At 58.7% G+C, this 25,694-nt stretch overlaps 1 protein-coding gene across 6 annotated transcripts in view; it reads left to right on the top strand.

The window, feature by feature from the left end:
- Positions 1-25,694, top strand: part of TSPAN11 (tetraspanin 11) — a 64,035-nt gene that overhangs the window by 31,010 nt on the left and 7,331 nt on the right. For all 6 annotated transcript variants that reach the window (XM_007170220.2, XM_057557594.1, XM_057557596.1 and 3 more), the window contains exons 4-8: positions 7,273-7,464; positions 21,942-22,016; positions 23,093-23,197; positions 24,479-24,637; positions 24,965-25,051. In XM_007170220.2, the coding sequence (XP_007170282.1) occupies positions 7,273-7,464; positions 21,942-22,016; positions 23,093-23,197; positions 24,479-24,637; positions 24,965-25,051 (618 nt within the window). The remainder of the gene's footprint in view (positions 1-7,272; positions 7,465-21,941; positions 22,017-23,092; positions 23,198-24,478; positions 24,638-24,964; positions 25,052-25,694) is intronic.

A 25,694-nucleotide genomic window follows, 5' to 3' on the forward strand; every position in this document is an offset into this window, starting at 1 on the left:
GGTCTGTCAGGCAGATGGGCAGCAAGTGTGTCAGCCCAGCAACTCCCCATACAGACCTCCCTGCTTTGCGTTGAAAATACCCCTGCTGGGTAGCCTGGCTGAATGCTGCCCAGCTTCCAGGGACCTACTCACCCAAGCCTCCTCCCCATATGGGGCATGGTCGGTTTCGATGGTCCAAGCCTCGGGGTCCTGGCATCCATCCCCTGGGCCCCCTGTGACCTCCTCAGTAGACATGGGGCAGACCCCCGGCCCATCTCCTCCCGCGGCAGAGCACAGCCTCGCACATTTGTCAGCGCACAACCCCTGGGAATTTTCAAGACTTCCCCAGGGAGGGGGCCTTGTCCACGAGGATCCCTCCCGCACACCCTGGAGTCCAGCTGCTGGTCCTCCCCGCTGAGCCTCTCTTATAAGACTCGCGGCAGAGCCAGTGTCTGTGCTGTGGATGGTCCCCACCTCTTCCCCCTTCCCTGTAGAATCTATGCAGAGCAACAGGGAGGGTCCCCAAAGAGCCCCCATCTGCTGTCCACTGAGGCCCCTCCCAAGGCCCCCCCCCACCGCCCCCGCGCAGACACGGAAGGTGACCTGGACGGCAGAGGCAGGTTGATTGGGTGAACACTCACGCTTCCTTTCTCCCCAGAACAGCGGTCCTTCCCCGTACATCACCTTGCTACGCCGTCCAAATCCAGCACAGAGAGGATAGGGAAGCCCAGGTCCTCCCTGCGGGGTCGGGGTCGCGATGCCTGGCATCTGAGAGGTACTGCTGGATAAAGACCTTCCGTGGATTATCGCCTGCGATTCCGCAGGTCAACCCCGGTGGCTGTATCACCGATATCCTCATGTTACAGACAGGGAGCAGACACGCCCAGCTCGGAATCCTGCCCAAGGCCTTGTCGCGGTGATAAGGAAAGCTGGTGCTAACATCCAGGTAGTCTGGTCAGCGATAATTGAAAATCTATTCCATGGCATTTATTAAGCATGCGCTAAGTGCCAAGCCCTGTTGCGGACGCTTGGGATACGTCCGTGGACAAAGCTCCCAGCATCCATGGAGCTTTCTGTTGGAGGCCTTCCCCTGGGCTGTGCTTCCACCCACATCCTCCCAGTGCCCCGAGGCTGTGAACGGCTCTATGAGAGCCCCGTTTTACCAAGGTGGAAGCAACCTGCCCGAAGCCCCAGAGCTGGAGGCCCCCTGTCTCTGACCCCTAAGCCGGTGTGCCTGGCCATCAGCTCTGACGTTACCCGTTGCCTCCAGCTCTGAGTCCTGCACTTTCCCAGTGTCCCGGGTGCCGGGAAAACTTGGGCTCAAGTTCAGGCTCAAATTGAGACCCCATTGTCTATTTGCCATGGAAGATTAGGTGCTGTGGACTGAATTGTGACCCATAGGGATTCATATGTCGAAGTCCTAACCCTCAATGTGATTGTATTTGGAGACAGGGCATTTAGGAGGTAATTAAGGTTAAATAAAGTCACAAGAGTGAGGTCCTAATCCGATGGGATTGGCCTTACAAGTAGAGGAAGAGAGCTCTCTCTCTAAGCCTGCCCAGAGGAAAGGCTGTGAGGACACAGTGAGGAGACAGCCGTCGTCTGTAAGCAAAGAAGGTCCTCACCAAAACTGAATCAGCCAGCACCTTATTTGGAGGACTTCCAGCCTCCAGAACCATGAGAAATAGAAATAAATTTCTGTTGTTTAAGCTGCTCTGCTATGGCGTTTTATTAGGGCAATCTTGAGCAGACTAAAACATTAGGCAAATCACTTAATCTCACTGAACTTCACGTTTTTCATACGTTAAATGGGAATGTCAGTACCTGTAAGAATTAAAGATGAGTATTTAGAAAAACATTTCGCACAGTGTCTGACACACACCGACCTGGTGCTTAGCTGTTATGCACAGCTATTATGATTAGACTAAGGAGCACGCCTCATCTCTAACAGCTTTCTATGTCCATAGCTCTGGCTTGGAGGCTTTGGGGATCATGACCCATATAAGAAATTCATGGAAGCATAAGAATTGCTCACATGAAGCGTCATTCACGTAGCTAAGCTTACTCTTACCGTGTGCAGTGCACTCTGATGCTTTCTCCTCTATAGCGTGGTGGTTTGGTTTGGTTTGGTTTTTTAGCGCAGGTTACCACCCACCAAGTTTAGCTCACAGCCCTAAATGGTTACATCCCAAAGTTTGAAACACCCAGAGCAGTGGGATGGGGGGAGCAGCACCCCCTCCACCCCCAGGTGGGCAGGATTCAGGTGCCAGTCGTGCAGTGCAAGGTCTCGATGAGACTTTAAACCCAATCTCCACCAGCTGCCACCATAGCACAATTTGAGGGTTATAAATCATCTCACACTCCAAAATGATTCTACAAGCACTCTGTAATTATCTTCATTCCCATTCTGTAGATGATAAAACTTCAGCTGAGATGACTGGCAGAGTTCTAGGTCAAGTCTGGGTTTTCTGACTCTGCGTCTGGTGCCCTTCCCATCTCCATAGACCACTGACTCGTAGACACAGCCTTAGACCCACCACTCTGATGCCTACTTGGACTCCAAAATGTCCCCCCGAGTCAGGGTTGAACCTGGATTAGGACGTTTTGATGGTGTGGACAGTTCAGACACGCAGAGCATGAAGAATATCAGCAGAGCTGAAGTATAGCGTCACAATACACACCTGCATCCTGTATCTAAGCTCTGCCCCATCTCTGGACCCCTACCCCCTACTCAACCCACGCCTGCCCCCCATCCTTCACCATCACCCTGCCCCTGACTCCCACCTCACCCCCACCATGCAGTTCGACTAATGCAGAGTTGAACATGACCATCTCACTGGGCAGGGGCGGCTCCCTTGGATACAGCTCTGGGTCAGGAACCAAAAATGTCAAAGCGTTCATGACCCTAAAAAAAGAAAATGTGACCCAAGCTTCCTATGCAGCCGCCTAGGAAATGCTTTACCTCCCCCTCCCATTTGCTACACGGGTCCCTACGGCTCCCATCACCCCTGCAATGTTGTTCTCTAATGGATTATTTTAATTAGCTCCTTGGCAGTGTTAATAATCAAAACTTTTCCAACCTCCCAGGGGCTATGCAGGCGGAGCACAGGGCTGGTTCTAACTGGGTGAACACTCATCCAGCCCCCAGTCCTTCCCAGTCCAGGTGGTGCTTGGCACCTGGAGGCCCCCAGCAAACACTTAAGGGAGTGGACTGCACCACCACCTGTGTGATCTCCGCCCCCTCCCCGTGCCACGGGCACCCCGGCACTGCGGGCAGAGAGCACTCCTGCCCCGGGGTCCTCCCGTATTGGGAGCCCCAGCGTCCTGGGCCTGCTCCACTGGCCGGTCCCCTCCCCGATCCCAGCCCAGAAACCATTCAGCAGCCTGACGAGGAGAGGAAAACCCTGCAATGACTTTTACACTCTGCCTGCTTTCCTCTGGGTCTGCAGCCTTAGGTCTCTCAAGACTCAGTGTGCGCGGCCGCTCAGGCTAATCCTTCTCCCCATGATGACAAGCAACTTTTTGGCCATGCTTCTTCTCTGTAAATGGGCCGTTCCTAAAATTACACGGCCTGGGTGACCTGCCCGCCCCTCCCGGCCTACCTGTGTCCTGGTTGGTAAGAAGGCCAGCTTCACCCTCTGCAGGGTTTTCTGGCTGATTGGCTACAGGCTATGGTTTTGAAAAATGTACTCAATATTCCAAAGAAATCCAACCCAGTTTCTGTAAAGAGCCAAATACTGTTGAATCAACTCTATGCAAATAGCCGTTGCACAGCTCAGCAGGGTCATTTGGCTCCGGCCCCAATAGGTCTTCCGCAGGGCCTCTTCCACGGCTCTTTCTGCTGACACGGCATCTCTGAACCGCTTGACGAAAGCCATGAGCATCTTGCTGGAGGTGTATTGGCAGATGGTCGTGGGGCATGTCACCCATGGGGAAGACCTCAGAGCTTCTCATCCGGCCATTTTACAGATGAAGAAACTGAGGCTTCCAGAGGCGAAATGTCTGCACAGTCACACACTTAGGGTCACGGCCAGGGCTGGGACCCAAGCCCACTGACTGACACCTTCCCTCCCAAGACTCCCTCTGGTGATCTGTCCCGACGTTGGGCAGCTTTGACTTCTCCTGTCCAAAGGAAAGATCTAAAGAGCCAACCGGGTCCCAAGCAGGACACCCCCTGAAGGACTTGAAACGCTCTTGCTCCTGATGGCAAATCCCACTGGGTGTCCCCAGCAGACGCTATGTGACACCCCAGGGGAGGTTTGGGGGCCCCATTGACTCGGACTCGCCTCCTGATTTCTTCTGCACATCAGAACCAGTGTGAATTTGTTGCTTTCCAGACCTTAATCAGGACGGTGTGTCCGCCCAGACCCTCCACTGTGGGCGAGGGCCCTGTTGCCGCCCTGGCTGAGCCGCAGCCCTGCCTGCTTTGCGAGATCCCAGCCGTTTCTGTGACCGGGATACGCTCCTCTTTTAGGGGCTCAGTGTGCTTATCCGCGGCTGCATTTCTCACAGCACCCCCTCCCTCCCCTGGGAGCACATAGTTTTTTCCTTTCTTGCATAATTTAACTTTCCTCCGTTTGGGCTGAAAATCCTGCCCCTCGTTACCCCACCTTCTACCCGAAAGCTCCTATCAAAGCAAACACCCTGATGCAGACAGGGAAGCGGCGGGAGGGGCAATCCTGAGCTGGGCCAAGGGCCTCCAGGCCGCGGCCCCAGCGGAGGGTGTTCTTGGGATCCTGCTGGGGGAGGGGACAGGACTGACGCCTGTTGACTAGGAAACTAGTCTCAACTGGAACCACCTGGGAGCTTAGTAAAGGATCCGGGCCTGATGCCACCCCCAGAAATCCAGTCACCTTGCTGATGCTCAGAGGTGTCTGGGTGGTGGTGCGGCCCAGCTGAGAAGCGCTGCCTGAGAGGGTGCAAGGTGGAGGGGGCCCCAGAGGCGTCTACACCGGGGTCGTTGTGAGATGCAAGATGAGGCCTCAGCCCCCGAAGCTGAGCGCGTTATTTTATGTGGATGACGTTTCTCTGGGCAAAGCGTCCAGAGCTCTTTATCTGATTCTCAGTGGGTTCCATGTCCCCCAGCGGATTAGGTGTCCCCAGTGCTGTCCACACGTACCCCTTTTGGTGGTTCCGGATCCGACGCTAAGCCTGTGGGGTTGACAAGCCTAATGGATGATGTACCTATTTCTATAAAGACTCCACACGCGTCAAAAGTTAGATCCACTCAGTGTGGTCACACTGACTATTGCATGCTGCTCAGAATCTCTTCTTGGTACTACCACGTGCCTTTGATGAATAAAAAATGAGAAATGAACTATTACTTAATGCACTGTGTTTGATAGGCAGAAACCCTTCAAAACATAAGACCCGTGGGGAAAAGTAATCAAAGGGGCCCTTGGTAGTTATAGGTTGGGAACCACTGGTCTAATACATCCACCTTGTTTGAGAGATGAAGAAACTGTGGCCCAGAGAGGTTAAGGGACCATCTTTAGGTCACATAGCCAGTTACGCACAGTTGAGACCCTCTCTCAAGCCTCCCGGGCATGCTGTAGGGGCAGAAAGAATATGTGCAGAATATTTTGCTGGAAACCCTCACTTGACACAATCCTGTTGACCCAGATGGAGGAAATTCCTCACTGGTCATGGAGGTTATGTGACCAGAGGTAGCCCACGCTCCAGAGAATTAGAAAGCCTATTGTAGTCCAGGATTTCATCCAGCCTAAGATACCATCACTTGTAAGCTACACCATTGTTTTCTGTACCGCAAGGCAAGAGTGCGGCCAAGCGTGGTTGTAAGATGCCATCAACCATAACATGTGTCTGGTTTTGGAGATGTTAAAATGTGAGAAAAAATATGTGCCGTGGAATCAAAGGAGGTGGATTCCATTTGGAGCTGTGCGACGTCCTTCCACCTGGTTCTCTTAGCCGCTAGAGGTGCTAAGGGGGATGAAACGCCCCTTAAAAGAAAACAGATGTATCTAAAAAGCAGGAGTGAGTAGGGGAGCAGGCCCAGCCCGGTGTGTGCGATCCCAGGACAGAGTCCCACATTGGCCCTCAGCTGACCTGGGTTTGCATCTCAATCTCGAAACTCTGGGTGGGTTTCTGTGGGGGGAGGGGGGGCATGTGCAGGAGGGTGTCCTCTTGAGCACGCTCTATTCTCCCCAGCCTCCATTTCTTCATATGCAAAAGAGAAAATGCCCGCTCCTGCCTGCCTGCCCTAAGCCTCCTGAACTATTGTGGAGCTCGGAAGAGAATGTGGAAAGTTGAGCCATGGAGGGGCCTGGTGCAGAGCCCGCTGAGGTCTGCGAACGGCAGGCGGGTTATACAGAGTCATCGGGGCAGTGGGACCGAGCCCACTGGGGCTGCCCACCTTCAGCCACACTCAGGACCCCCTGAGGGAGCAGCCCCCATCTGAGAAGAGCTCATCCTCAGATGAGGCAGGGAGGCTGGGGGCCAGACGGACCTCTGCCTTCCCAGGAGCAGGTGGCAGATCTGGTCACAGGTTCCGGGCTCCTGCCCCCCCCCAAACCCTGGGCAGACACCGCTGCTGCTCACCATCTGGCACCTCGGGCACACACACACACATACTTTGCCCAGGATCACAGCCACAGAAAGGGTCATTCAGCCTCACTGCAGAAGGAACAGGGCAGCTGTATTTCCCAGCGTCCCTTCCTGGGATGAGGGCCGAAAGGGATCAGACGGTCAGCAAAGAGGACACCTCCCCTCCTGCTCGGTGTCCTGCCGTCCCAGAACGACTCCAGCCTGTGGAGCGTGTGTCCCTTCCTTTGAGGGGCAGCTTGGCCGAGCCGCAGACCTGGGCTCCGAGCTGGGGCTGGCCCTGCCCTGCGTCGCCCCGCAGAGGCGGCCCTCGGGCAGCTCCCCTTCCTCTGTTGGCCTCGTCCTGTCTGTAGAGCAGAGATGAGAAGCCCAGTCGCGCTTCCCCCACAGGCGATGAGGAGGGGGCTTGTGAAAGTGGCCCGCCAGGGATGCAAGCCGGGGAGGAGTGCTCAGGGTTGGGGGCGGGGACGGTGGGAGGAGGTCCCCACAACTGGAGTGTCCCTGCCTCATGACGGGGACGCACAGGCATCGTGGTGGGAAGCACGGGACCGGGAGTCAGACCTGGATCCAAACTCTGTCCCTACCTCTCCCCTCGACCATGGGTAAGCCTCTGTTTCCCCATCTACAAAATGGGCAGCCAGACGCTTCCCACGGGCTCCTCAAAGGACCAAATGAGATGATGCACGAGAAGGGCCTCGTAGGGGGTGGGTGCTCAGACCCGGTGTCCCGCAGATGGGGGGTGCCGCGGTCATGGCCGTGGGCGTCTGGACCCTGGTGGAGAAGAGCGGCTACCTCGGCGTCCTGGCCTCCAGCACCTTCGCCGCGTCCGCCTACATCCTCATCTTCGCGGGCACGCTCGTCATGGTGACTGGCTTCCTGGGCTTTGGTGCCGTCATCCGCGAGGACAGGAGCTGCCTCTCTGCGGTGAGTGCCTGCCCGGCCCTGCCCAGCGCCGTGGGCAGAGGGAGGGCCACCTGCCCAGGGCTTCTGAGAGCCTGACCCCCTGACCAGGCTCCGCACTGAGAGCCCACCCGGTGACACTGGCCCTGGTCTTGGAGGCCTCGGGAAGGCTGCCACGGTCTCCAGGTGCTTGGGACCTAAGCCAGGAGGGCACCCCGGAGGTGGCGGCAGCACTGCTCCTTCCCTTTCTCCTCCTCCTCCCCCTCCTCCTCTTCCTCTGTCCAGATTTTATCATGGTGATGTTCAAAAATAGGCAAAAATGAAAAGAACGTTACAATGAAGCTCCAGGTCATCACCCAGACTCACTGCCACCATCTCAGAGCCAATCCTGTCCATCTGCACCCTCCCCCGCTCCCCGCCCCACCCAAGACCCCAGACATCATGTCACCTGTAAAAATTTCAGGGTGTACCTCAAAAACGTAAGGATCCTTTTTTTAGAAGAGGTAATGACAAGACCATTATCACACCTAAAAACAATTAACAGTCATTCCTTGATATCATGAAATAACCAGGCAATTCCAAATTTCCCCAATTGACCCATAAGCTGTTCTTTTTTTTTTTTTTTTTTTGCAGTTTATTTGAATCAGAATCTAAATTTGTAAGGTCTATGTATTAGAGTTGGTCGATTTGTCTCCCAAGTCACTTTTAGTCTCTAAGCGCCCCATCAATCTCTGTTTTTTTCCTTGCAATTTACCTGTTGAGGGAACCAGGTCATTTGTGCTTTACTCTCTCCCCGTCTGGGCTTTCTGATGCCTTCCTGGTGACGTTCTAGCAGTTGGGTGTAGAAGCTTGATCAGACTCAGGTGGGATTGTTTGGGCAGGTGTTTCATGGGTGAGGTGGGCGGCACAGGCTCTGCGTCGGACGCCCCCCTGGAAAGCTGAGAGGACACCCGCACCCCACCTCTGGCTCCAAGTGTCAGGAAAGGAAGGGCTTCACTCAAGAGGGCAGAAGCCGGAGTCCCGCTCAGGACTCCCAGGCCCTCCCTCCCTCCTGGGCACCTGTTGCCAGGGCAGGCTCCCTGGGGCCCGGGTGGCATCTTCCCGGCGACAAGCCCGGTGTGGGCAGGGGAGGCTACAAAACATCCAGACGCAGAAAGGAAGGGCCGGGGCTGGATTCAATCAAGTTGAGCCTGAAAAGGCTGCAGGAAGAAGCCTTGAGTGCTGTGCCCTCCCTGCCCCGCTTCCCGTGCCCATCGCTGACGTGGCAGCCTCGGCCCCCCGCGTCTGACCAGAGAGAGGAGGGGCCGGAGGGGCCGAGCCCCACCGCCTCTTTCGCCAGCCGTGACCTAGTTTTTAGCTCTGGAGGCAGCAGCACCTGTGCCCAGGCTCAGCGGGACAGCCCTCCCCGGCCTAGAAAAAGTCCCTAGCTCTGCTCTGAGGGTCGCCCCGAGCAGGGTGCGGGCCGCGTGGATGGTGGGGGGGTGAAGGCCCACGGGGACCAGCCGCCAGAGCGTGGCTTTGACTTGAGCTGTCCTTCCAGCCGTGGGACAGGGGCGCCCTGAGCCAGGCTGTCCCTGCCAACCGTCCCCAGCTCCCGAGTCCTGGTGAGCCTGCTGACACCCGTGATCGGACCCGTGTGAGCTGCATGAGGACACGAGACATGACTGAGTGACCGGGCCTGTGGTGTAGCTGGTGGTGAGGGGCAGGGAGGCCCAGCCCTCTGGGACTGAGGCTTACAGGGACCGGGGCTGCTGGGCCCAGAGAGAGCCCGTCCCCTGCATCATCCGTGACCCCCTTTGCCCTGCTCAGCCCTGGTCCTGCGGGAAGCAGGGCCTTCGCCCTGGCCTCTGGTCTCGGGCTGAGCCCTCTGGCCTGGGAGGCAAGCTGCCGGCCATCCTTCCCACCCAGAGCCCTCCCTCTTGGTTCTAAAGGAGTCCTGTGGCCCGTGGTCCCCTGCAGCCTGGAAAACAGCCCCCTGCTTTCCGCCGGGGGCGCGATTATAACACGATGGGCTTGGATCACGGAGCGCCCCCTTCCTCTAAAAGCAGCTCCGCAGAGTCACAGGAGTCGTGACCTCTGTGTGCCAAGACGTTCTGCACGCTCAGGCGTGTTAGTTCCTTTGATCCTCACGCCAGCCCCACGTTTTGGAGGTGAGCAAGGTGGGGTTAGACAGGTTAAGCCATCAGGTCTGCGTCACACTGCTGGCGGGTGGCCGTCCCCGGGCCCCTGCTCCCACCCGCCGCTCAGCACAGCCTCTAGAAGGTGCCGCTCACCCCCAGGTGAGAAAGCCGGCCTGGGAGACCGGGGGCCGGCGAGGGCCGGGGCTGCCTTGTGGATGCGGCTCTGGTAGAGTCCCCTCCGCGTCACCTGGGGAGGCCAAGCGTGATGCAGGGACGCCGAGCGGGACGGCGAGGGCAGAGACACCGTCTCCCGAGTCTGTGGACGCCTGCGCAGAGCGGCTGCCCTCAGAAGTCTGGGGGTGCGAGAGTGACTCCCGCGGGGCCCAGCTAGGCCCCAGGGCAGGAGACGGGGTGGGGTGGGGCCCTAGAAGCCCTTGCCCTCCTTATAGTGCAGAAGTAACTGTGCACGGTCAGAACTCATCCAGGCTAGAAGGGAACCCAAGGGCCATCGAGTCCAACACTCCATCCAAGGGGCTGCAGGACCCCGGGGAGAGTGGGGGTCACCCAGGTGTTAATGGGGGTACTCAGCGTTAGTGGCCTTTTTGGAGGCTGTCAAACCGTAAGCTCTTTTCCCCTTGGCGTCTCGGAGACCAGAGGAGAGCCGAGGGGTCTGTAATTGGCCACTGTCTGCCCGCCCAGCACTGACCTCAGCCTCCCCTTCCTACATGATCCATCCGCGAGACTTGTCCCACCATCTAGGCCGAGCCACTATGAAAACACGTCTCCAGCCTCCCCAGTCACAGCCTGACCGTCACTTGGCCTGGGGACCACCCCTGTGCCCGGGGCCAGGCAGAGACCGTGCGAAGACTTAGGAAGGCCAGGGGCTCGGGCTGGCCTGTGGGCCGGGAGCACACCTCTTGCCCCACCCTTCTGAACTTCAGAGGGTCAACAAACAGATGGGCCTTCTCGTCTCCCTGGGCCTGGAGGCAGGGCTGGGGGGGTGCGCAGGGGCTGCTGGACAGGCAGGTGTGAGATGCCGTCCTTCTTCTCAGCCCCGCTTGACCCTCCTGCCTGCGTTCACTTCTAACCCGCCCAGAACCGATGAGCTCTCTGGCCCGACATCGCTAACCAGACACATCAGAGAGGCGCCAGGTTGAAAGTGAGGTCAGGAAAAAGCACGTGTGTGGACACACACACACACAGCCACCCGCCGCCAGGAGCCTGGGGATGAGGGCGGACAGACAGCAAACCTCGAAGCCTGGCATCTTCTTCCTTTGCTTTTCCCCCGCCCGACCCGTGAAAGAACCAAAGACAGACCAGGTCCAAGGACAGAGCACAGGTGAGGGGGCGGATCCTGAGGAATCCACATCCTGGCCCATTGGCCTCTGAATTACTGAGCATTTGAATGTTTAAGCCAAGAAGACGGCTGGAAGACTTTTCTTGGGTAAACACAAAGTAGGAATTTTAAAACCCATGCTCCCATTTAGAGGCAAGCGGGATACTTAAGTCAGTTTAAAAGTGTTCTGTGGTTCCTGGAGCTTCTTCCTTCCCGGTCTCGTTTCTTTCTTCCCCCTCCGTGTCTAACTTCCTTTTGAAATCTTTAATCAGCTAAATGGAGAAATGCAGTGAGGGTAGCTCTATACAAAGCGCTCCCTAAAGAGGAAAGGGGAAGATGAAAGACCAGGCATCTGAATGATGTGCGTCCAGCTTGGATCAGGAGAAGGGAAGGGCTTGACATCAAAAGTTCCCCAAGAGCTGCCTGGCGAGGGCGGTCCAGCTCCCTCGGCCCGGCATCCGTCCTGGCCCGAGCCCTTCCCCCAGCACATCTGCAGCCCCTCAGAGTCACTTTCTCAAGAAGGAAATGTTCATCGGGGACAGGAATAGCACATCTTCGCCGGTGCTGAAATGATGATCAGCGCGGAGCCAGAAATCTGCAAGGGGGAAAGGGAACAGGGTTTAAATTATTCACACCAGATCTTCTTTTTTAGCACAGGCTGTGTGAGAGAGCCAGATAATTCAGGCCATCTCAGCCCAAGGCCGATGACCAGCACAGATGCCACCCTGATCCAAAGAAAGGGATATTTGTAGAGTTTGGAATATGGGCTCTGAACACTTTTGTATCTTCAGCCAGATGAAGATTAGGATAGATGGTTCAGGCTCGACTGGTCTTTGTCAAGGGTTCTTTTCTATTTAGGGGATGGACTCAAAGAAGGAAGTTGTAGAAAGAGTTTCTGAAAATGAGGGGACCCCAAGTTGCAACACTTCCATCAGATACATCCAGACTTGATTAACCAAAGGAGGAAGGACTGCGGCTGAAAAGCAGTTCGTAGCGCATCCCACCTGGCCTGCTTCGGGACCTCTGGGAAGTCACCCGGCCACTCCCGGCCACCTTGGTATCCCCATCCCCGTTCAGGGGTGAGGAGTGAGGAGGAGAACGAGACAGTATTTTAGCTCTTAGGAAACGAGTCACCACATTATATAAAGATCATAAAGTGTGGCTATAATTATCATTTGCATCACCATCACCAGCTCCTTTGAGAAGGAGCCTGAATAAACGGAGTTATTCTTAGGCCCGTGACTCCCAGGGTCCCCACAGCTCGCTGGGCCACTGTCTCTGTAGAAGCAGGGGATGGAGGCGGCGTGGAGGGTGCCCGGGTCCCCTCGCCCAGGCCTTGGACTGTGTCCTCCCCGGGCTGGTTCCTCAGCCACACGTTACTTTGCCAGGGCCCTACCAGCCACCCAGCCGGCTGGTCACAGCCTCATCTGTTGGTGGTACTCTGACCTTCGAGTCACTGCCCAGGTGCGTCAAAGGAATGCGTCCTGCAGCCGAGGCTTGGGGAACCCCAGCTCCGCCTCATCAGAAGGAGAGGGCCGCTCCTCATCCGCTTGGCGTGGGCAGGAGGACCCTCGCCAGGCTCCTGGGGAAGCAGGCACGAATAACCTCAAGAGCCATCCTGGAGATGCTGCACGAGAGCCCCCGCGGTCACCCCAGCCCGCTCTCCCAGCAGGGGCCTGTCGCACCGACGCGGGAGAGGCCCCGGGCTGCACGTGGCAGCCTGGTAGATGTGGCCCCTTCCTCTCAAGGCCCCGCAGATCCTTCCCCTCAGCCTCCTTCTTGCTGGCCTTACTTGGTTCAGGGGCTGCGCAGAAAGGGCTGCCAGGCGGCTGAGGAGTGAACTCCCCACCCTCTCCTCAGCCGCAGAGAAACAGACTTGCCTGAGGTCCCGTGGCCGTCACCCCGGCTTGGTCCAGGCCCTTCCGCTGTCGCAGCTGGCACGGTCCCCTTTTCCTGGACACCTCCAACACAGGGAGTGGACACGCACCCTCTCGTGACTCGGGGCCCGTCGTTGGCGTCCCAGGTGAAAAGGGAAGCAGGGAGGTGAGAACTGGGGACAAGTTACCCAGCTGCCTGCCACCTGGTGCACTGGGAAGTGGAGGGCGGGCTGCAGGGCACTGAGGGGCGCAGGGGTCGGCTGTGCACCAAAGAAGTGCTTCGGCTGGGTTGGAGATGAGTCTACCTCAGCTACGTGTGGGTGGGTGATCACCCCGCGGTGGGGGCCGAGCAGGTCTCAGAGCAGACTGACCTCGGAGAGGCAGAGTGTGTGTGGGTGTCTGTGTCCCTTTGCATCTGTGTGCCTGTGTCTGTACTGTGCATTGCAGAAGGGCAGGGATGGTTGGTAAACGGCATCTATTTGCGTCCCAAACCCCGGAGTTGATTGGGGGAGTATCCTCTGCCTTTCCATCATTCGGCTTCCTGCTTCCTTTCCTCAACAGAGTCTGGGTTTAACCACGTCACCGGGAGGGATGTGCTCTGGTCCCTGTCACCTAGCTGGGCACAGTCAGTGCCCTGATCACTGAGCCCTTCAACGGAGGAGATCCTCAGAGCAGGTGATCTGGACAGCAGATAGTCCTTCAACAAATATTTGGAGGCCCCGGGTGTATGCAGACGTTTTTCCTTCCCAGAATCATTTCACTCCTTATGTTAACGTTAAAACAAACCCTATGCCACAAGCACGCGCCCAGCAAGGAAGGCCTGGCGAGGGCTGGCGAGGGCTGGCGAGAGCTGATCTGAGAGGAGAAGCTCCCCCGCACCAGCCCCCGTGTAGGCAGCTGGCAAGGTTGTTGAGAGCAGTGTTCCTGCTGTACTCTGATGGGACTCCTGGAAGGACGTGGCCGGCGGGGGCAGCTGGGCACTGCCCCCGCTTTGCTTTGGCCCTGCAGAGCTGGTCTCAGCTCCTGTCCGGCCAGCATGAGCCACGGGTGCAGGCAGGGGGCGGGACCCACCTTCCTTCCTATCGGTGAGGTGAGTGCGCCGGCTGATCTGAACCTCTAGGCAGTGGTAGCAGCGCGTCACAGACTTGGGGCTGCAGGCCCCCTCCGCCACTGGGACCAGGACGGGAGTGGTGGCTGGACAGCCGTCTGGACATGCTGCCCTCGTGTCGGGTCCTGGCACTGGCCTTGGGACACGGGGTGCCCTCTTCCATCTCACCGTACATCACACGGAGGCTTTAGGGGTGCTTAGAATCAATGGAGCATAAGAGCAGGAAACAGAGAAATGGCAGTCAAATGTCATCTTTATTCCTAGTGAAGCTGATGAGAGTGTGTGGCTTTACACCCGTGTCCAGAAGCCTCAGCAACTCCAGCTCTGAGGAGACATGCGTACACGCCTAAGAAGGGTACCACTCAACCCACCGTGCGGTGGCGAGCAGAGAATGTGGCATCCGGAGGACAGGCTGGCCCCAAGGGGAGGGAGGGAGGCCCACTGGCCAAGCAGATTGGAGTAGCCGTGAGTAAGGATGGGGGGAGAATCCGGGTGTCCTTCTAGATGTCCCTGCAGGGAGGCAGGAGGCCAGGACAGAGGAGGCTTGGTCCTGACTGCACAGACGGATGCAGCTGCGGCACCAAGACATTCTTCCCATCTTAGCCCCACATTTCATGCAGACGGCCCAGAGAGGGTGAGGGATTCCCCCAGGGTCACACAGCATTTTGTCCCAGAGGCCAGACTCCCAGGCCAGGGCGCCTTGTGTGACATCACTCTCTTCTCTGACCAGCACCCTTCAGGGCTCAAGACCCACCTTTCCTGGGCTGCAGCAGATATAACTGATTCCCGCCTGCTTGTAGGAGCAAATCGTCTACAAGGGGCAGTTTTTATAGCCAGCTACCTTCCGCCACCTTCTCCTCTCCAGTTTTCCGCAACTCATGCTCCAAGTTACACTGATGGGGCCGCCTAATTCATCCGCCTCAACAAGCATTTCCAGCACATTCCAGACTTCCTGCCCTTCTGGGCACAAGGCAGGGCGGGCAGGGGAGAGGAGGCGGAAGGGACTAAGACCCCGTCTTGGCTTGGAGGCTCGTGGGGAATACGGGACACCTGTATGAAAGGACAGAGGACCGTGTGGGTGGCTGACATTCCCGTTTGGCTTGACCAGAGCCCCTGACCTCTCCGAGCCCCCGGACTTTTCCTAGCCTCCAGGCTTGGCAGGAGCTCTGCTCAGCCTCCCTTTCCCCCAGTAGCCAACTCTGTCCTAGAACGACCACTGCTGGGCACCCTGGCACCCGTCCCATCCTGGGGTCCCTGCCACCTGCTTCGTGCTACCCCAGCCCTTTGCACAATCTCATCTGTGCCGGCGTGAGCACAGGTGCCCGCAGGCTGTATGACGTCTCTCCAGGGCCCGTGAGAAGTCAGCCCCAAGGGACATCCAGGCCCTCCCAGGGGACTCGTAGGAGGCAGCAGTGGGTGACTTCCCCCCTCCCGAGCCCAAACCCATCAGGCAGTGGCATCCCCCAAGTCCCTGGGCCCCTTACCCCCAGGGGAGCCTGGTCCTCATCCCCCCAGCCAGGCCCTGCCATCCCCTCTGGACCCTGCTCTCTCTGCCCACACAGCTGAACTCTCAGCAGTCCTAGCCTGAAATCCAGTGGATGCCTGGCTTTGGCTTGTGGTTCTGGAAATGTGTTCTCCTCCTGTGACCCCACAGTATGATCTTTGGACCCCCAACATTTTGGCTCGGGCATTGGACGGCCTCAGCTGCATCCTCTAGATGTGTCCCTTGAAAGCCTCCTGCCTCCCCACGGCCAATCTGCTCCCTCCTCTGCCTTCTTCCAACTGCCCCTCCCTCTGTGGACCGGCTCTCCTCTCCCCAGCCCCGGTTGTCTTCTCTGCTCCCAGCCCCTTGGGCCAGCACACAATACTGTATTAGCATCAGACATGGGCCAGAGCACACTCTGGCATCCTTTAGAGCAGCCCAGAGCTGAAGTCGCCGTGGCTGGACAGCCTGGGCTGGACCAGGAGGGTAGAGGTCACCTTCATCCTTCCAGCAGTGACATCTTGTTACTGGAATGGCTCAAGGCTCCAAAATCTACATCCTCTCTTTTCTGCACGAACAGGCGGGCAGCTGCGCCCTGAGCCCTGACAGCCTCCAGCCTGCGGTTAATTACCAGAAAATCACGAGCCCTGAGGTCACTGCCGTTTAAGCATCTGGCTCCGCCTTTTCCGGTCCGGCCTCTTTGGCTGCTCCGAGCTCCCTGACCCTCCCACGGCTGTGATCAGCTCACACAGCCAAACTGGGGGCTGCAGGCCAGCTCTTTTCCCCGTGACTTAATCTCGGCTGCACCCTGACTCTGCTCTCTCACTATCTCCCCGAGAGTAGGCCGGCCCCTCTACCCCAGCCCCGCCTGCCTGGACACTGAGCCCGGTTTCCAGCTGTGGCTTGGTTTCCATCGCTAATCATGCAGAATGCAGAGGGGACAGAGGAGGAAAGCTTCGGCCAAGCTCCCTTCTTTGTGATAGAATCAATCCCGTGGAGAAATTCCGCAAGTCCAATGGTATAAAGTCCTTAAAATTTACCTCAAGGATGACACCAGCTGGGCCGAGCTGCCCGCTCTTGTGGGCACCAGTGAAGCTGCCCCAGAAACCGTATCTTGGCTTGGCCCCATGCAGAGTAAATCCATCTGAAGACTCACCTTCTAATTAATCACCTAAATGTCACAAGGAGGAACATTTCTGCATGGGTCCTGCAGAGCCTCTTATTAAAGAAAGTATCGGTTTGGTTCAGAGAGTCCTGTGCTGTTTCAGCTTCGTTTGGGATCTGTAGCTTTAGAAAATATCCAACTTTGCCTTCCAGTTCAAACTGTTCCATTAGAGAATTAAAGGGAAAAAAAAAAAAAACTTTGGTAGATGGTACAGGGGTGAAGGAGAATGTTTGGGTCCCGTTCTGTGCTTACCAGGCTGGTCCCTTCTGTGTCTGGGGTCCAGTCTGGTGTATTTGGAAGTGGCGTGTCCTTATGGAGGGCTCTGGGGGCAGAGGCTACAAGAGCTTTCTTTGGAATTCTCACTACTGCTTTCTGTCAGACCAGGATTCTGGTGGTCGATTCTGGAAGGACTGGGGGTGGGGCTGAGTGTGAGGCCGGCTGCTCGCAAAGCTCACAGGGGGCTTGAGGGTCAGGGGGGAGTTGGCGTGGGGTGGGTTCCTTTTGCCCCGCGGTACACAGGGGCAGGGCAGAGCAGGAGGGCACACAGGGCTCAAAGCCTATACACTCCCAGGAGCAGGACAGGCGTGAGGCCCGTGAGTCAGGCGGGGTCAGAAGGAAGGGCGAGGGCCACAGGGTTGCAGTCAGGACCTTTTGGCTCCAGGAGGGCTTTGTGGAGGCCTTGACCAAGCTCACGCTTGACGGCTGTCAGCTGCACAGCACAGACGTGGTTGGAGCAGCGAACACCGGCAGGGCCCGCAGAGACCAAGGTGCAGCCCTGTGTGCACTCTCGAGGTGTAGCCCAGCTGTGCAGGGTCCAGACACTCAGACGGTCAGGCCGGGCTGAGTAAAGCGAAGGGGACAGACGTGGGCGTTAGAGCTGCGGCTATGACCCCAGCACAGGCGTGAAGGCACAGGGCCCTTTGCTGGGGGCCGGGGAACCTGCCCAGGAGGGGCCGCGCCTAGCCTGCCTGGCTGGCTCTGAGGGCTGAAGGCTGCATGGGGGCCGGAGAGAGACCCTCCTGTGCCTGGGTTTCCCCTCTGTCTCTTGTCACCACCTGACACCCAGCATCCACCTAACCCTGCCCCCCACCCACGCTGTGAGCTCAGCCAGCCCGTAAGCCCACCCATCAGCCATCAGGGTGACCCAGCACGTGAGCACAAAGCTCTGCAGCCAGAATCCCCGGGTTCAGTTCCAGACTCAACCATGTGCCGGCCACGTGGCCTCGGCCAGGCTGTAGGCTCTCCACACACACACGTGTGATGCTGGTGCCCACAGAGCACTGTGATGAGCGGGGCCGTGCAGGGAGCACCCAGCGTGTGCGCTTGGGGACCCCCCAGGAGGATAATGCACTGATTCTGCCCGGGAGGGCTAATTTGGGGCTTTCAGGGGTGTTTCGGTGGAAGGGATGCTGTCCACTGCTCCCACTGTAGAAGACCTGCCTTTCCTCTGTTCCGGAGAAGGCAGCACCCCCTGAGTTGGGTCATCACCTGCTAAGCCACAGGCCAGGAATTCTGGTGGTCTCTTGGGAATGGTGGGCTCAGGGTCCAGTACGTCCTGACTTATACTGAAACATGACCTCTCCAAATTACTCACAGGGGATCTGAGAGCTTTTCACTGACTTTTGTTCAATAATTCCAAACCCACACCAGACCAAGTTTAAAGCGGGTAGCCTGTAGCTCCAGAACCTACCTCTTCAGGCTTCCCAGAATCAACCATTATCTACAGACTTCAAGAGCCCACCTCTCCCCAGGGACCTACCCAGGGGCCCCAGGGCACAGCCAGGCCAGCAGCTTTCTCTCTGCACCCCGGGTCCTAGCGTGCCCTCAGCTGAAGCCTTGTAGGCACCCCTGATCCTTCCTTGAGTCGGGCTGAGCAACTTCCTGCCCCAAAGTTGCCCTCCAAGGCAGGTACAGGGTAAAACCCCTCACCTGCTTCTGTCCATGTTGTTTCAGGCTTCTCAGGAACCAGAGAACCTTCCTCAGATCTTTTTTGTCATGTCTCCAATAGTGCATACGGGCACATATGCAAATCAAGCCCCAGCATCAGCCTTAGAACCTGAAGGTAAATGTGTAAATCAGAGTTTCTCGGCGGCCTTGGCACTGGCCTTGACATTTAGGCCAGATCATCTTTGCCGTGGGGCCTGCCCTGTGACGGTGGGAGGCTTGGCCGTGTCCCCATGGCCTTCACCCACTAGGTGCCAGTAGCAATCCTTCCCCGACTTGTGACAACAAAAAATGGCTCCAGACATTGCCAGACATCCCCTGGGGGCAAAATCGTGCCAGGTGAAGAACCACTGGTATAAATGAAATGAAAGTAATAATTCCACGCCACCCACGGATCAGAAAAGGATTAAGCTGCTGCCCCCACGTGTGGGCTGCGTGCTCTGGCCAGTTCCCCGTCTCACAGGCACGCTTAGTAAGAAGCGCACTTGCAGATCTTAATCTAGGGCTGCTTTCCAAGCATCTAGACCCAGCTCGGCACCAGGCTCTGCGGAAGAGCCGGAGGAACCTGAGACAGGGTGCCTGTTCCCCAAAAGCTCACGGTCATCCTGGAGAGACAGCACAGTAGCACCAGAAGCAGGCTCCTGGGAGCAGTGGGTGAAGTGACATCCCTCCCCCCCCCCCCCCGCGGAGGCCACACCCACACCCGGGGCTGTGGCGTGAGGCACAGAAGGCAGGCAGGGTGGTACCTGGGTCTGGGGGAGAAGGAGCAGAGCGGGAGCTCTTGTCGGGACGCGAGGCAGGTGAAGCGCTGCAGGCATGTGGCTGGGGCCCAAGGGCGGGCTCGTGGAGGCCGTGGCGGAGCTGCGTGTGGAAAGCCAGGCAGGCCTGGAACTCCAGGCAGGGGAACAGGGCAGAGGCGTGGAGGCTGGGAGGCTGGGCCTGCATTCAGGACTGTCCGCGCAGACAGCCCCCCGCACCGTGGGGGGAGATGACTTGGCTGGACCCGGGGCGTCAGGGGAGGCTTGGTGGAGGGCAAGGCGGAGGGCAGAGGCGAGGCGTGTTAGAGCTCAGGGCACCACATGGCAGAGCCCTCCAGCCCGGCCCCGCTGCCCAGGCTCCAGCCGGCCAGCTCCAGAAGCCAGGCTGCCAGGATCCCGGGGCGGCAGGATCCCAGTGAGTGGGGACTGTCACCCCGAGCTCTGTATGATTCAGGGCCTCCCCCGCGCAGGTGAGTCACACACCTGCAGCCCTCCTGCCGCTGGAGCTACTGCCCGGAACCAGTGCCCATGCCCACCGACCACCCAGCCGCCCTCCGTCCCGAGGAGCCCAGCCCGGCCCTGACCCCCCTCACAAAGGCATCTTTACGGCCGGCCGGAGCTCCTGGGTGGGAGGGAGCGTCACAGCCTCTCGGGACCGCCCTTCCCCTCCTGACGACTCCGGCAGGTTGGGTAGTCTGTTTGATGCCTGCTGATGCGTCAGAACAGTTTTGAGGGCCTGGCAGGTATTCATTTAGCCTGCCATCGTGTCAGGATGTGGCTGGGTCCCCCTCCCTTCCCATCAACCCTCCTCCCCAGCCTGGCTTCAACAGCACCTGTGGCAGCAACGTCCCCGGAGCAGCACGACACTGCCATGTCTCCAGGACCACCCTCCCACGTGACCCGCAGCTGGAGGGGTGACGGAGAGGAGCCTCGGCCCCCGCTGCAGAAGGAAGGTGGCCAGCGCTGCCCTCCCCCAGCACGGCTGGTGTGGGCACGCGGCGCGCACCGAGGAAGCCAGGGGAGCAACTGGCGGTCACTGCGCGTAGGGAGGAGAGCGGCCTCGGTGCCGGGCAGGCAGGGGAAGTGGAGGGGCCGCCGTGTCAGAGGAGCTGCGGGCCGGGCATGTGCCCCTGGTGGGGGACGGACAGATCTCGGGCACGCAGGCTCTCCTGGTGCAGCGCTGAGCCTGGGCTAGGAGGGAAGGAGACCAGGGACCTCCACTGTGCTCTTGCCTCAGGCCCGACAGATGATTAGGGCCGGCGGTCTCCACTCCTGCAGAGACCGGGAACGCTTCCCCACATCCCCGCTTCCCCACCACTGGCAGCTCTGATGCTGGGAGGGATGGGGCCCAGTAAGATAGGGTGGGGGGGCTGGATTCACTTAACTTGAAAGGAAGCCTGGCTCTTGGGTGGAAAGTTCTTTCTCTGTGCAGCTCCCCTGTGGGCTGGGAGGTGTCCGGGCCAGGCCTGCAGGCCCATGGACAGGCATCACCTCGGAACTGGCCCCGCAGTCCCCTCCCCGCAGCTGTCTCCTTGCCATCTGTATCCCCTCCTGCCCTCCTTCCTTTCCCTACCTGATAAGCCCTGGAGTTTCAGAGCTCGCCCCCAGGCGGAGCCTTCCCTGGAACCCAGTGATCCAGTGATCCAGTGACCAGGGGCTGCGGCCCTGGCGTGGCCAGGCGGGTGGGCGGCCCAGGGGGGAAGGAGGCAGCACCAGCCAGTGCTCAGGGGGACGGGCTGAGCTGCCCCAGAGGGGCCTCTTGCAGACAACAGTACCTCCCTCCTCTTCCTCCCCTTCCTCCTCTCCCTCTCCCTGTCCCCTCCCAGCCACGTGGGCCTGGAATGCATTTCTGACCCCTTGGCTCCTGTAAGAGCACCCCAGGACCAAGCAGTGACACCAGGTGGGGGTGGGCGAGGGATGCAGGCCCATCCTCCTGCCGGTCACAGCCGAGTGCACAGCCTGGAAGCCAGCCAACAGGGCTGTGACACATGTGCAGAGCAGTGGTGAGGGGAATTTAGAGCCCCCTGCAGGGCCTTGAAGGGCGGTGCCTTTCCCAGGATCTCTGCTTTGCTGTTCCCCAGCCTTGGCTGCTGCTGCCCAGCCAGCATCAACACGCTCAGCCTCACCGGCTCTCCCCACTCCCTGAACTGCAGCCCCCCCCCAACGCCCCGGAGCTCTCTGTACCCTCCAGGCTTCCCACGCTCTCCACTCCACCTGGCATGTGCTTCCCACTTCCTTCACCTGGCATCTCATCCTTAGAGATGCCACTCAGGTGTCACCTCCTCCAGGAAGCCCTCTCTGACTGCCCTCCCCGACCTGGGGCCTCCTATAGTTTCTAGGGCCTCACCCATAGTAGCATTTATAACACAACGTTGTAGTCACTTACTTATCTGTCCCTTCCACCAACAATTGAGGCCAATAATTGCCTTACTTAACAATACCTGGCATACAGTAGGTGTTTAATAAACATTGGGTGGGTGGACGGATTAATGAACTGACAGCAGACCGGTGCATGAAGGGTGGAGTGGGGAACTCCAGGCCAGCAGCCAGGAGAGGTGGGGGTGTCCAGGGCTGCTGGGAAGAGGAGGAAGAAGCTGTGAGTGATGGGAGTCCCCCTCAGCTTTGGGCAAGCATTTGTCAGAGGTCCTGAAGGGCCGGCTGCCTGCCCAGGCTTGACCCAGCCGTGACCACCTTCTCTCCTCGCTCCTAGTATTTCTGCCTGTTGCTGGCGATCTTCCTTGTTGAGCTGGTGGCGGGGGTCCTGGCCCACGTGTACTACCAGAGGGTGAGTGAAGCGTCCTCCTCATACTTTCCCCATCGGCTCCCCCAGGAGGGACAGCACGGGGAGGGGTGCATGGGGGTGGGGAGGCAGCGACATGCAGGTGGTCCTGGGCTTTGCCCGCCTGCATTGGACAAGGATGCCATGGTCAGGTCCCCTCCCACTGGGTGCTCAGTGACTCAAGGGTGATATTCGGCTGGTAGAGACAGATGACTGCACTGTCCTTTCACGCCAGCGCCCATACGACTGATGGATGTCCTCAGGATAACGATTGTAAATATTTTGAATATCACCTCGTAATCAAAATAAAAATCAACAGATACAGACAGCCCTCCATATTCATGGGTTCCGGGTCCACAGAGTCAACCAATTGTAGATCAAAAATATTTGGAAAAAAAAATTCCAGAAAGTTCTAAAAGGCAAAACTTGAATCTGCCGTGCACAACTTTTTTTGGGGGGTGGTGGTGGTGGGAGGGGGGCCGTGCTGTGTGGCTTGCGGGATCTTAGTTCCCCGACCAGGCATCGAACCCGGGCCCACGGTAGTGAAAGCGCCGTGCACAACTATTTACGTAGCATTTACACTGTATTTACAACTATTTACGCAGCGTTTACATTGCATTAGGTGTTATCAGTAATCTAGAGATGACTCAAAGTGTACGGAAGGATGCGCGTAGGTTACATGCAGATACTGCACCATCTCATTATATACAAGGGCCTTGAGCATCCGCAGGAGAGCCGTGCCAGTCCTGGCACCACCCCCCAGGTACCCAGGGACGACTGGACTTAAAGGCACCCGGTGCCTAGCCTCACCCGCGCCCCCACCAGCCTTGAGCTCTGGGGCCCCACCTGTCTCCCAGCTCTGCCCATCACACTCCCCCTAACGCAGGTCCCCAGCCTTTGCAACACCAGCTCTAGGGACCCCGCCTCCCGCCCGGGGTCCCAGGTCACTGTGTGGGAGGCCTCAGCCATAGCAACATTCGAGTTCAAAGAGCTCTAGAGTAGTGGGCGTGGCCTTGGAGCGGGCCTGGGGGCGGGCCCGTGGGTGGTTCTGCTGATGCACCTTCCCTCTCCACCCTCCTTAGCTGAGCGAAGAGCTGAAGCAGCACTTGACCCGGACCCTGGCCGAGAACTACAGGCAGCCCGGCGCTGCAGAGATCACAGCCTCCGTAGACCGTCTACAGCAGGATGTAAGCACCTGCACGGTTCCTATGTGGGAGGCTTGCCAAGTGCAGGGAGGTCCCGTGGGGCAGCAGAGGAACCTGAGGAATCAGGCAGAAGGGAACAGCACGGACAGCAGGGAACAGCATGGCGGGTGCTGGGAATCCCACGGGACTGTCCTCGTGTGCCACCTGCACAGGTCGCTAAGCCCCTCTGGTTTCAGTTCTGCCCCCCGTAACGTGGGGATAACCAGGTACCTCCACGAGGGCTGCTGTGAGGCCTGAAAGCGGCGGGTCACGTAAAGCACTCGGCCACGAGCCCAGTACAGAGGAGGCGGTTAGCGAGGGGCCCCCCGTGGTCACCGTACGTGCGTGAACACAGGCCCGTGGCGTATGTCGTCCACGTGAGCATCTCCGTCCCTCCTACTACGCGATAGTCAGTGACAAGCTTGGGAAAGCCAGGCGCTTCTGACTCAAGTTCAGGCCCAGGGCCTAGCTTCACTCTTGGCACACAGCAGGCGCCTAATAAATGCTTGTTAACTGGACTAAATGTACCTCCACCCCACACACCAGAGAGCCTCACAACAGCCGTGTTCTGTGGCCCCTACAGGGACTTGAGGCTCAGTCCCCCAACTCGGGGTGCAGGAAGTAAACCGTGTCCAGCTGTCCGGCTCCCCTGAGGCCTGGGCTGGCGCTCCCCACACCCCTTAGCCGTGCGGAAGACCCTGGTCTTGTTCAGCACTCACGCCGGCCCCTCTGCTCAGCGCTGAGCTGGCTGTGTGGTGGCCTCTGGGACACCTCTGTGTCCTGCAGGTCTAGGGGATCTGAGGCTTCGAGGCCTGGATGGGGGGCATCTGAGCCTCTGGGAAGGCTGGGACCCTGCGCCAGTGGGGGGGTGTCCTACCTCCCTGGATGACCAGGAGAGCACCCCCTGGTGGTTTGGTGCTGCCCTGGGCCTGCACGCAGTGGTACACAGCCCCACTCCCTGGGGGACCCGCTGGCGCCCATCTCCCCACATCTTCTCCCAGACCCTCCCTGCCCCAGGGACACCCAGCGCAATCTCCTTAAAGGACATGGCTGAACAAAAAAGGTGGTGATGGGCGTTCCTGCCACCGGCTCTCCACCCGCCTGAAGAGAAGGGCCCCGCAGAGCCAGGCTCCTGCTCAAAAGAGGGGAAGGGAGGAAATCTCGGAAGCAGAGAGGGACTGGATTAAGATCTGAAGGCTGTCCTGTGGCCCCAGAAGCGAGGGGCTCGGGGGCCCCGCCCCACCCCGGGCGTCTCCTCGCCTCCAGCCCCGTCTCTTGCTCCAGTTCAGATGCTGCGGAAGCAACAGCTCGGCCGACTGGCAGCACAGCACGTACATCCTGTCTCCAGAGGCCGAGGGCCGCCGGGTGCCCGACAGCTGCTGCAAGACCGTGGTGGCACGCTGCGGCCAGCGGGCACACCCCTCCAACATCTACAAGGTGGAGGTAAGCGCCCGTCCTGCCGGGGCGGGCAGGGGGCCCGGAAAGGCTCGAGATGGGCGGGGTGGAGATCATACTCACTCACTGGCCACGAGACGGCGGTGGGCCTTCCAAGGTCCCCACGGAGCCCGGGGGCGGCAGCTGCTCCTGGGAGATTCGGGGACATCGTGGCACGCCCCTGGGCCACCTGAGAAGCCCACGGGCACTTGAAAGGCTCTTTAAGTATCTGGCCTCGCTGAGCTGGGTGGACGTAGCACCCCAGCCAGCCCTCCCTCCCCATCCTCACGCACTTCTGGGACAAGGGGTGTGTGACCTGCCTTCCGTACCTTACAGGGAGGCTGCATCACCAAGCTGGAGCAGTTCCTGGCCGACCACCTGCTGCTCATGGGGGCGGTGGGCATCGGGGTGGCCTGCCTGCAGGTGAGTTGGAGCAGGGATTTGGGTGCGGGGGGCAGTGTCTGGAACTCTGAAGCCCTCTCTCGCTAGCTGAGGTCTCAGATCCTGGCCCTCTGCCCACCCTTGCCCTGCCTGCCCCTTCCTCCCCCATCCCCTCCTCTTCCCTCTGCAGCCAGGTTCACTCTCTTCCCCAGAAAACATGAAGGAAAATACCTGGGCCTTGGGGCCACCTTGAACTTGTCAGGAACAGAGACCTGGGAGGAGTGGGAGTGTGGGCTCAGGTATGTGCATGCACTCTGTGTGTGCACGCGGGGGTGTGTGTGCACAGCCTGCTGGGGTCCGAGTGGGTCCATGGGTGTGTCTGCATGCACCTGGGTGTACGTGGTCGGGGCCGGATGCACATATGTGTTTAGGCGTGCTGTGCATATGTGTATATTCTCAAGCATGGACACGCGCTCATTCCTCTGTGTGTGTGCGCGCGTGTGTGTGATGCACGTGTGCGTGCCCCTGGGGGTATGTACACCCAGCTCTGTGCTCTGAGGATAAGCGATGCCTTTTGCTCCGTTTCACCGCTCCACACCCCTCCCCCGGCCACCACCCAGGAGTCTAGTTGCGGGCGCAGCCTCAGTTCCTCATCTGTAAAAAGGAGCTGATCGTACCCAGCTGG

Source organism: Balaenoptera acutorostrata, chromosome 11 (genome assembly GCF_949987535.1).
Source record: "Balaenoptera acutorostrata chromosome 11, mBalAcu1.1, whole genome shotgun sequence".
NCBI classification, from domain to species: domain Eukaryota; kingdom Metazoa; phylum Chordata; class Mammalia; order Artiodactyla; family Balaenopteridae; genus Balaenoptera; species Balaenoptera acutorostrata.